This window comes from Siniperca chuatsi, linkage group LG15 (genome assembly GCF_020085105.1).
Source record: "Siniperca chuatsi isolate FFG_IHB_CAS linkage group LG15, ASM2008510v1, whole genome shotgun sequence".
Lineage (NCBI taxonomy): Eukaryota > Metazoa > Chordata > Actinopteri > Centrarchiformes > Sinipercidae > Siniperca > Siniperca chuatsi.
Window position 1 is genome coordinate 10,782,648 of NC_058056.1, and position 12,228 is coordinate 10,794,875.

At 42.9% G+C, this 12,228-nt stretch overlaps 1 protein-coding gene across 4 annotated transcripts in view; it reads right to left on the bottom strand.

Moving 5' to 3' along the window:
* prkd3 (protein kinase D3) overlaps nucleotides 1-12,145 on the bottom strand; it is a 38,463-nt gene extending 26,318 nt beyond the window's left edge. For 3 of the 4 annotated variants that reach the window (XM_044167994.1, XM_044167995.1, XM_044167993.1), the window contains exons 1-2: nucleotides 11,529-12,145; nucleotides 9,961-10,609 (exon numbers count right to left, since the gene is read on the bottom strand). In XM_044167994.1, the coding sequence (XP_044023929.1) occupies nucleotides 9,961-10,254 (294 nt within the window). In that variant the 5' untranslated portion in view covers nucleotides 10,255-10,609; nucleotides 11,529-12,145. The remainder of the gene's footprint in view (nucleotides 1-9,960; nucleotides 10,610-11,528) is intronic. The other variant, XM_044167997.1, reaches the window with a different exon arrangement.
* Nucleotides 12,146-12,228: the final 83 nt, after the last annotated feature.

Sequence of the window (12,228 nt, forward strand, 5' to 3'; positions counted from 1 at the left end):
AGAGGGAGCTGCGCTAAGTCTGATAAATTGCCTGAAGTGACATCACTCGGTTTGGGGCTGAAGACTACTAGTTTGAAAATGAAAAAAATCTGAGGGCGTAGCATTAGAAAGAAGTGAGCTTACAAGACATCTGTAGCCCACGCCTCCTCAAATGACGAGATTGCATGCTTCATTTCAATGGTACATTACATAAAACTATTTGCTCCTCCGTTTGCAGGCACAGGCCAAGAAAAACACACCGAATGACAAGTGACTACCCTCATATGGTTTATATTCAAGCAGGCATCTTTGTACACTTGCAGGATCAAGCAAACTCATGCCATCACTCTCCACAACATACAGACATTCATAAAATGTGCTCCTCCTGAAGTCAAGTCAGCTTCTTTTCCACTGCAAAAGGAAGACTCCACTAAGTGTAACCAACCGAAGCAGGCACATGTAGCGGAAAGGAAACTCATTTGGTGGAAGAGCGGCAAGAGAAGATGTGACTTTCTCACTCTATGCACTGACTAACTCGTTTCCTTCCATGTGGTAGAATATGGCTCATGGTTCATTCATAGGTTTTACTGTATGAGGCTGTATCATCGTGGTACACAGTGGTGTGTTCTTTGAAAAGACAGATCCAGTCTGAATGACATCTGAAGCTTCTCAGCGCTCAGAGTGTCGTGTCAGCCAAGCATGGAATAAAGCTTTACTTGAAATACATCTGGCGCTATAGTCAATTTCAATGTGCACCACACCGTAGCAATGCACTTTCTAAACTGTAACACGCACCACACAAGCTGAAAATCTTCACTGCCACTCAGCTGTAATGCAGCCCCTTTTTATGCAGTTGCTTTGTGCGGACAAGAGGCTACATAATGACAAAGCAACTTATTGTTTGACCAACATCTCAGAGCCCAAGACCACTTCTCACTTCTTGTGTTTTTTCTGCATGTGAAGGGTGAACACTGTAACCTGGCTGAGACGTAGCTGAGTCGTAGGATGAAAAACGTAGGGGTTTGAAAAAGTGCCAAGTGTTCATATGCAATTAATTCACTGCTGGTTTCCTTCTTACTGAAAGCTGAGAGCTGTGTATGTGTGTGATTGCAGCCTACAGTATGTGACCATGTGTGTGTGCGTATATTTCTAGTGCAGACAAGGTGGAATCACAACTCTAACCACTGAGCTTCGGTCCAGGGCCTTGTCCAGACCACAGCGTAGTAGGAGACTCTACACCTGTCATCCTAGAAATCTTTCAATCATCAAGGGGCTCCAACAAAGCTATACCGCTTACCCACTTTACATCAACCACAATAGCTGATGGTTTCCAGCCAAATCTCTGCCTGGTTTCACAAAATGTTGCTCTCCAAAAAAAATCCAGCAATTATTTCACCAGGCTTTTGATTGTTTGAATCCAGAGAAACAATACTCTTCTGTGGTAATTTGGCCTGAAGTACAAAAGCACTGAAGTGGAGTCGAGATAATGGGGGTGAGGTCACTGTTTGGTTACTAGCCACTGTATCCCCAATGAGAGCCAGGTGGCTTTTAGCCTAATAGCACCAGTGTTTTACATGCATGACAGAAACTGTCTCACCTCTCTTCAATGACAATGTCCTGTACATGTATGGGTGTTTGCTTGCATGCATGCATCTGTGTATGTATGAGTGTGTGTGTGTGTGTGAGTATTGCATGTATTAACAGTGTCCAGAGGCAAAGCAGAGAAGAGGAAGGCTGAGTCACAGGATCTAAGGCCTCTCATGAAGAGAGCAGTGTGATCTAAGACATGCTTGGCCAGGCCCCCGCACACTGCTGATGAGTTATAGCCCCGCTGCGATCCTCTGCCAGCGCCTCCGCCTCTGCGATATACTGCAGTTCACACTCCATCTCTGTTCTCTGGCCTAGAGTATCAGGGGACAGCCACCAGATTCACCTCCACACAGGGCAAATAAACAGGTGAACCTGGGGGGATTTTATGTGAGATTGATGGCGACTGCACTTTCTCTTGTTCTGGTAGAGAAGGAGGTCATAAGGTGCGCAGTAATAGCAGGATGTAGGAACATGCTGCTGTTGCTCAACAGAAACATTAATAATTGCTGTGGGTTCTGTGTTACAGAAAGTGGGCAGGCACTGGCTGCTTGAGGTTTTCTCTTTCTTTATGATTAATAATGAGGCCTTACTTTTACAGACGTTCTTTTGTTGAATTAGCAGTTTCACAGAGACACAATTGCACCTATGTAAAAGAACTAAACTTAACAAAACTAAACACTCAGTCGAGCCAAATTCCAACACTCAAGCTGTCAGCTTCTTCAAAACATAGACACCAAAAGGCAATTTCTCTGAACGTTTAAACACACAGACAAGAATAATAGCAAGTGCAGTGTAGAGAAAAGCCATTTGAACGCAGGCACACAGACCGAACAGGCTGTGCTGCTCAGCCGACCACAGCAGATTGGAGAGCAGGAGCAGAGAGAATGTGGAAACAGGGAGCGGCTCTGAGGGGAACTAACCGAACAACGAGCACGGCTGGAGAAAAAGACACAGTAACAAAAGGAGTCATGCTGAGTGGCTGACTGTTTCCCTTGGTAAAAATGCTCAAACAATCCAATCAAACAAAAGTGGAATTGTAATACCTATCATTTCATTTGGCCTGTGGTGCTTTTCATTATGGAAAATGTTTCTTATTAAATGAGTGGCATTAAAGCATTTCTTAAGACCTTTTCCCTTTGTAACACAGTAGCTTTCTTGTTGTTGTATCAACATGTAATTGCACTTCCCCTGCCACCTTCCTATCAGTTTGACAGATCACTCGCTACGCTGAAAGACAGGAAAGGCAAACAGTGCTGAGAAAACAACACAGAATAAGACATTCTACAACCTGCTCATAATGCAGGGATCAATAATGCCACGCTGATATGACTGCGTAGCTACAACAGAGACCATGTGGTCTTCATTGCAGGACACTGGAAACATTTGTGGCATGTTAGCACATCTGCTAACATCATGATTATTGCATCTGTTTGTACTAGCCTTTTGAGCTGAGACGTTCTTCAGTTCAGAAAAGTGACATCAGTGATTAACCAGGTCAAATAAGCAAGGGTTAATATCTTGAAGAGGGCAGTTTTTGTGTCATTGGACCCCTCTTCAGCATTTGTCATGGTTGAAGTCCTCTAAGTGTGCTGAGGTTGTCAGCAAGTGCAGTGAAGGAGGAATTCCAGACTAAGGAGAGGAGGAACTCAAGCTGTTAATGAGTAAATTAATAAGGGAAATCAGATATCCTCTTTCAGCGAACTGTGTGATGCTATGGTTACAAATTTATGAATGGAAACTAGTCAAGTCTCTTAGGAAGTACTCCTAAATTGCTACACGTGGTTGGTTTCACAAGGACAAAGTCATCAGGATTAAATGGTTCAACTTTACTGCTGCCTACCACTTCAATATAATCACAATCAAAGCCCATTCAGCCAGCATTAACAGAGATTGGAGTGATGCAAGATTATCTCCCACCACTGGCAAAAGTCAAATATGGTGAAAGGCATTTGGGCAACCTAGAAGCGCAGAAAATCCAAAGCAAAGCCACACTTGGTGGCAGGAGCGGCCTTCCACTGATGGTTCTGGCACCGACTGAACGGCAGGACATCAGTCGTACGGTGGCCGCAACCCCCTCTGTGCCCCTTGCAAGGCCTGCCAACAAGGGCTGCCTGAGCCTCCCCTGCCCCCTTTGCCCATAGAGGACCACTCTTCTCCACTCTGTCATTCTCTGACTCTTGCGGCCGGGCTCTGTGTTCCGCCTTGCCACTTTGCATTTAAAGGAGAGCAAGGCGGCAGAAATGTGCACTACAGATGGTAGAAATTACTTAGCTCACTTAACTTCAGAGATATTTTTTTCCCTTTTTCTTCTCTCTCTCCCTTTTCCACAAATTACTCCAAGACTGGGGAAATTGATAGATTCCTTGTGCAAGTAGGCTTTGAGTTATACATGGAAGACTTTTGTTTTTTTTCAGCAATCCCAATTGTGATATCAATTTAGTCAGTATGCCTACAAATGAACACTGAAAACCATCTAAGTTGGAAAAAGGCTAAGGCCATAGCAGTGTGTATTCAGAACCAATACCAACAGTGAATATTTTGACTCATGGGTGACCTGTTTTTTCTTGAGAAGGAGCTGAATGTGCTTTCCAGGAAATGTCTGGCCTCATGTATATCACACATAAAGCTCTGTGCTGTTGGGATGTCCTCTGGGGTGAAATATAGCTGCCAGCTCCATAGGAACATGCAGATGTGGGCTTATACTATCGAAGGGAGGGAGGGAGGGAGATGGTGGTGATTTATTTCCTGTGTGTTTCAGTTAGTTTTGGTCGATGTGAAATGCAGTCTCTCCATTTTCCATCTGCACCCTTTCATGCTATTTTCTCTTCTCATTTTCTTCTCCTTATAACTGTTTTTTATTTTCTCTTGCTTCTTTCTAGATAGATATATATTCTATATAAGCCTCAACACCACATCTTAATTGAAAAGGCTGGTGAGATTACAGTCATACCATATATTAATTCTATTTTCTAAAGCTTAATGACCACAGCTAAATCTTCTGCTCACAATTGGACAAAACCTTTGCTAAACAGCAACTAAAGGCAGATACAACACCATCATGAAAGCATATAAATCCAAACCAAAGAAAGCCGTCTCCACTGTTGCACCTCAATCTAATTAATCTTGAATGAGGAATGTTGAGTCGATCTTGTTCATCATGCAAGTGATATTACTCAAAGGTTTAGAACAATCCAAATCCTTCAGTTTTTATAACACTCTGCTATTTTACTGTACATTGTCCAACGTAGCCTGTTTCTGACTCAAAAAGGCCTTTGTCTCGCTAATTACAGAGGCAGCTGTACAGCCCTCGACCAAAGACTGGGAGTTACAGTACTGACAAAACCAGTAGGGAAACCTGTGGCTGAGGCAGCTGCCTTTCACAGCATTTCCAGCTGGAGTGAAAATGCAGCAACATCCTAAGGACAAGCGCTAAAATTAAAGTATTCATAAAACTAACATTTGAGGCAAAGGTTTAATGTTTTTTCCATTACCTATGCCAAAAGAACTTTAAATTTCCTTCCTCCTGCTAAGCTTTATCATCCCCTTTGATAGCAAGAAAAACCTTTAACTGATGCCAAGCTACACTGTAAATTCTCCATTTATATCGAACATGTTGCTGCCAACATTCACCAGAAAGCATCTCCCAAAAAATATATTGTGTCTTAGTAGGATAATAAATACAGTCCCATAAAGAAAACTAAACTGTGGTGATCATGCAATTGCCATTACAGCATCCATCAAAATCTCAGATGTTCAGTACTACCTAAGCAAGAGTTTGGCTTCAAATATTTTAGTTTCCTAGCAGTCTAATCTCACCCATCCCGAGCAACATCACATCATCCTCCAAATATGCCTGGGTGAAGAGGAATGTTCTGTAGCTGGCTGGCTGTCCAGGCTGACCAGCTGGCTAACTGGGAGTCATTCTCAGGGAGTCATGAACTTTTGTCCCGCCACTGCTCCCTTGCTGGCTGCACGAGAGGACTTGGGCGACACCAAACAGGAAGCGCTCAACAAGTGGAAGCTATGGATGTTTATCTCGCGCCATTCATCAAGCCCAAAAACCAGACAGAGAAGTCGGGACCCGACCAGTGAAACAACTGTCCCGACTTGTAGTTGCATGTAGCCACTGGGTGGTCGTCAATGGGCCATCGTGGGTTAGATCTGGGCTGTATGGTACCCGACTGGGAGGGTCTCCACAACACACTGGCTGGCTCCCTTCATCCTTTCTCACAGTCCTCAAGGAGCCTGACTTAGAGTTGATACCCTTGTGCCTAGTGGTGACACTAAAACATAAGTATTCAATAGATTGAAGGAGCAGTAACCGCAATAGCTGCTCTAAGAGACTGAGACTGAACCTATCGAGATCAGGTTGCCCCGTACTAAGGTTGACCTTAACCACTAAAGTTGTGAATGCAGTCCAAACCGCTACTATCAAAACCAACTTCAGATCAGCAAGAGGAAAAGAGAGAAAGCAAATCTGGGGATGCTAGCCAAGTCATGTGGTTGAGTCTTCAGCAGGAAAAGGAATGAGCCATACAAAATCTATACAATACACAGTTATTATAACAGGCTGCATGGCTCCCTATCAAACAATAAGACTGATTCAAAACTAAAGGGTTCAGGAACGATATGAAATGTCAACCTTGAAGCCATGACACATTATACACAGTAAAAGAGAGCGCATGCAAACATCTGGAAATTTTACAGCTGTTCAACTGCAGCCACGGTGCATTTGCTATAGCATACAGGCTTTTATCCATGGTTTGTAAAGTGATTTCTCTGCAAATAATAAGCATCTTTAATACGAAGGCTTTTTGAAAATTGGACATGAGTTGGTTGGCATGATGTTGCTGTCTAGTACACCAAAAGATCTCACACATCGTATTAGTTAGTCAGCAAAAGTGCAACAAAGTAAAGCCCTCACTTCACAAGAAAACCAACTTTCTGTCCTTAATCTATGGTCACAAGCTTTGAGAACATAGTGAAAGAATGAGATTGCAGATACAAGCAGCCTAAATGAAGTTTCTGTGTAGAATGGCTGGGCCCACTGTCTGCAGGAAAAGTACGAACGTTAAGCTGGATTTAAACTAATGCATTAATGGGTTACGCTGTACCTACAGCGGCTTCATGCGTAGGTTCCAAGGTTACGCCGTGACTGAAATTCGCCTGCACATCAGGGCTACGGCAACCACAGAGATCCCATATGGGTACTGCAAGAACTGTGATTGGTCGGCATATTTGCGTTTTCTCCTAAGTTTGTGATGTCGATGGATAATGTTAAGAGTGAAGACAACATTAAGGAAGTGGATGTAAGACTCTAGACACACATCTAGCAAAGCCATTACACTGCAGGCCTTCTGTTCACCGGAATCGCCGCTCTGTATGAATAAATGAACGTAAGCACAGCGATTGCATGGCGGTTGTCTCCTTTTCAGTAATGACACAAGGCAAAATAACGTAACAAGTTACCTTGATGTAACTCCAGTTCTATGGATGTGTGTAGCCCAGCGTCTCTCCGTATCACAAAGTAAATGAAAGAATGTAAACACAGTTACTGTGGGGAATACAGGCTGATTAAAGCACAATGTGGCCTGATCAGATGCAATACATGCGTCTAGCGATGCGGTGGTGATATCGATGGGTGAAATCAGATGCTCAACTATAAATCCAAACCTACTCTGCGGGTATCTAACCCCTTGTGTCGACTATAAATCGAGCTTTATTGTTCCAGTAGGTCAATGAGGGGAGGGAGTTGAAGTACTTTGGCTGAGTACTGGGAAAAACCTACATCTTCCAGCATGCCTGAAAGCACACTGGGATGCCATGAAAAGAGCTACTGAGAAAAGTGCATCTGGGCTACAAATTGCTCAGCCACAAGGGTGAAGGCTACCAAGATATCAGCATGGTTAATATCACGGTTTACATACAACTAAATCCCACTCTGAAAGTTCACAACAGCTGACACAGCAGAAAACCTAACACTGAATGGACAGATTAAGGTCAGCACAAGCATCCCTGTTTATTGCATGGCTGAGTGGTGAGTCACTTTGTGAAGCAGGCCAGCTCTCAGTGGAGGAAACAGCAGCATGAAGACTCTATCTCCATGCAGATATTATCACATGAAGTCTAAAGCTTTTTCCTGTCTTGCCTCTGCTGACAGACACCTGAGGTTCTGCTGACTAGAGACATCCTGGGACAACCGTCAATGGCTAAGCTAGGGTCAGAGATCCTCAGCTGAAAAAGTTGGCCAGGGTGATCTGACTTTGAAAAAGGCTCACCATTGTCATGCATATTTTAGAACAAGAAGTGAGGCAGGGATGGACTGGTGAGTGCAGAAGGCCTACAGTCACATTTTCCATTGATATCAAAGCCATATGGCTAGATTTCATGAAATAGTTGAGGCAGTACACTGCATTTGGCAGTGTTTAATAGAAGAAATGCACAATAACGTGGATGAACAGGCTGGATATGTTCTGTGGTGATGATGTACAGTATATTATGATGAAAAGGATGTACAGTATGTTCAGATGTTTATAGCCTTTTCAAAGTTCCCATGACTGTTGGCCATAAATTAGTTGCTTTCTTGCAATGTCTTATTAGAGTGCATGGCATCTTTAGATGAATGCATGTGATATGAAGTGATACACAGTGATGAAATTGCACATAGGCAATAGGTGATCCTGATCTCATCTTGGCAGATTATCAACACACACGAATGCACTGCACTGATTTTCTATATGGGTTGTCTTCAAAGCATCATATTTCCCACCCTTTTCCTGTTACAGATTCTTGCAACTATGCCAGTATGTTACAGGATCCATGTAAATATGCGCAGTGATGAGATTTTCTGCTCTGCGGACCAGAACTGTTCATAACTAGCTAGTGAGAATCAGCAGACCTCGTAAAGAACAACAACATTACCCTGCTCCTCTGGAATGTCAACTTGGATAACATGGAACCAAAGGACACAGTCTCAATACAGATAGCTCCTTCACTATCCTCCACTTGTTGTTCAGCAAAACGTTTGTTCCTCATTCATTCTTCCTTATTTCCATTATCATCATCTCAAGCACAAATATAGTTCTGACCGACCTAAATGTTCAGATCGCGGTGGCTGATGAAAGTGCTTTGTTTAATCACCCTCTTTTTATTCAGTCAGTGATAATTACAGGCACAAATGGAGTAATCATCATTATACAAGAGGTTAAAAAAACAGCAACGTGTGAATGCACACAGGAGCCATTTCATTATTCCAACAGGCTTTGCACACCATTAATCCCACACAACAATGAAGTACACATCCATGGGCTCAAAGAAGACAATAACTGAGAAAGAGGTTCAGAGCACCTATACTGTAATAACATCTATTATTATTTATTAGTAAATAAATAATCAGAATCAGAAATACTTTATAGATACAATAGATCAACTTTCAATTTGAATTTGCAATACTTATTGTATTATTTACTGTACAAATGTACTGCTAGTTTAATGCTCCAGTTTATGTGAAATACTATTTTCACATTTTTTTGGTTTTTGTAGTAGTGCAATGAACATATTTTTCTGACAGAGAAAACCACTTCATATAAAAGGCGTAACTGTCGTGGTGTTGTCGTTTTACAAGGCTTATTATTATATGAGGCCACTTCAAATTAGAAACAAAAATTGAAATGTTTTACCCTCATTCTTACTTTGCACGTTATAAACAGGCACACACACACTGGTAGACACAAATCATGATCAGGACTGCCCCGACCACTTTCAGCACAAATGAACAAGAGCAGGCAAATTAAAGCTGGCGCCGTCAATTTGCACTTACGATATTCTCACACAACCAAATATGAGATGGCAAGTGACGTCGTACTTGTGTTCCAGTGTCATTACAGCACATTACCAATGTCATGGATATAATAAAGTAGGTCCAACATCACACAGGCAGAGCAAAACCACCAAGTAGTTCTGTATATGTGTGTGCATATGAGCTTGTATGCATGCAGTCATGAAAGTCCAGCAACATTATACCACAGTGTAAATAACTGGCGCTACTAGACGGTGTCTAACTGGAGGAGCATCAGTGCTGTTGTGTGCATGCTTCTGTGGTGTTTGACTCACTTCAGGGCATGAGGCCCAGATGTCTGCTTTGGAAAACAAAACCTAAACAGATGAATATGGTAGAAGAAGGCAAAACACATGTTGGTGCATCATGTTGGCCCTCTACTGCCTTCAGTATTTCTGCAAACAAGCTAATTGTAATAGGTTTGCATGTGTTTGTGGAAAACCTTTCACTTCAGAGGATATTAGAGAAAAAATGTTTGATGAGAGATGTCCTTTCTAACTGAAAACACAGTGTGAATCATAGGAAAGGGCGCTTGAATGAGACAAGAGCCTTACCTTCTGGTCCACTATGGAGCACACCAGGTCCTTGACAGAGGACAGCGACAGGTCACTGGCCTCCAGGTTCACCGTCTCTCTGGTCAGTCCTATCTGCAGCAGGAAGGACACCCCATGGAAAGAGCTGCGGGAGTTGGTGGGGCTGGGGACGCTGTGACTGCCGTTGGACAGCCGCATGTAGAGCGGTCCGGGTGGGCTCGGCGACGGGGACGGGATGGACGGCAAGGACGGGTGGTGCGGATGGAGAGAGTGGAGGAAGGCTCGAGGTAAGGATGGGGGAGAGGAGGCAGACATTGGGTTTCTTCCAATGGCAACGTGAAATGCTGAATAGTGGAGGTTTTAGTGAAGGCTGGCAGTGTGGATACACTCTTGGTAGGGGGAATCTTTGGTCCTCATCAGTCGTAGTGAGTCAGCACTGTATGTTTTTATCACAGTGACATTACTTTTCATAAATTAAGAGGGTAATAGCCGATCCGCCCACCTGAGCTCCCACAACACACACTCATTCACTAGATGGGCAGGTGATGGAGAAAAAGTCTCTGAACAATCTGCAGACTTCTGCAGTAAAATCACTGCAACAAACTTCATATCCTGGAGTGGTGCCCCATCTCCTTACTGAGGTCAGTAATCCACTCTGACCACAGGAAGCCTGTCACCACAAACATACACACACACACACACACACACACACACACACACACACACAGACAAACACACATAGTGCTATTTTTATAATGAAAAAAGTATTCACCTATCTGAATACAGTAGACAAACTAAAGGAGTGGTGCACATTAGAGATTCTCATTTTGTTGTGCTGTAGGGCAAAGCAGCTCCAGCTGTATGAATGAAACTAGCTACTTTTCTTCCCATTGTGAACACTTTTTACTTTAATTCATTTAGAAAAACATGTTTCAGCCCATTTGGCTTCTCAATCAACACACTCAGAAAATGGATTTCATCATTTTTGAAATTAAGACCACAAAATCTTCATCTATATTTGCCTTTGCTAGAACTGTTTCTTAAAAGTTGAAATGTTACTTCTCCTACATTATCCCTTAGATTACTACATCTGGTGTGCCTTGCATTGTTTTGGTTGTAAGTGCTCTCCAGGGTTAGCTTTAAGCTAACTCATATAGCGTATTTGTAAATGGACCGTGCTAAAGGAGCCACAACTTAAACTTTCGTGTAGGTCGATGGTTTAAACTTTACTATCGACCTTTTTTGACTTTTGGTAAACTTAACAAGTTTATTCGGCTGCCACTACAGGCCTTTATGCTAAACAATAAAATAATAGTCTAAAGGACACGTAAAAGTTGATAACGCATATCATTTGTGTTTACAAGAATTCAACCTCCACAAACATCTGGAACCAAGGCTTCTGAACATCTGTACCCCTCCCACTTTCGATTGGCTTGCTGGCAGAACACGACCCGAGTCGAGAATGCCAACAAAACAAGTTATACAAGACCTGCATTTACATATTCAGTTGTTGAATTTGAACTATACCTTCACGTAAAGCCCGATGACAGCCAAACGGCGCCGTAAACGTTGCTGAAATAATACTTTACCTTCACAGTCAGCGAAGGGCGCTTTTCTTTCCATTGTGAGTGGACTGAAGAAACTTTGTAACTCCATCAAATGAGGAAAGCGCAGTCTGAAGTTTATTATCCTGCACTTTTTGGAAGCCACACACAAAAGCGCAGCGTCGTAGTCTAGGTGTAACAAATACCAACATAAGTTTTACATTCAGGCGCTCTGAGACTAACCGAGCCGTCCATTTATTTTCTCTTATCTTATATTCCAGATTGTAAATTCATGCGCATCTTATTATCCTTCCAGCTGTGACTACTCCCCCCACTTCACGAGAAAAAGAGCAGCGACAGTCGCTGGGACTTGGAGTCTTTTTACTATCTCAACATAACTGACTTTCCGCGTGTCGAGGAAAACTTGAACTACAGTCCCTGCGTAGCAATGGCGCCTCCGATGGAGCTCAAACCAATGCGCATGTGCCTTTCTTTTCCGTTATTTCAACTTGGTCAGGCCAAGAAAAAAAACTTCTACACGACCCGGATCGGTTTGTAATACGCTGGTTTCCAGAGTGGGGTCCAGGAGTCCTGAGGGGGGGGGCTTGAAGAGGTTCCCCAGCAGAATGAGGAATGAGTTGATTTCACTTTACTTGACTAAATAAACAAGAAAGGAGAAGTTTGCGTTTTCTGATCATAGCTTTCAGTCCCTACTGTGTTCTCTCAACCTATACACATTTTAACA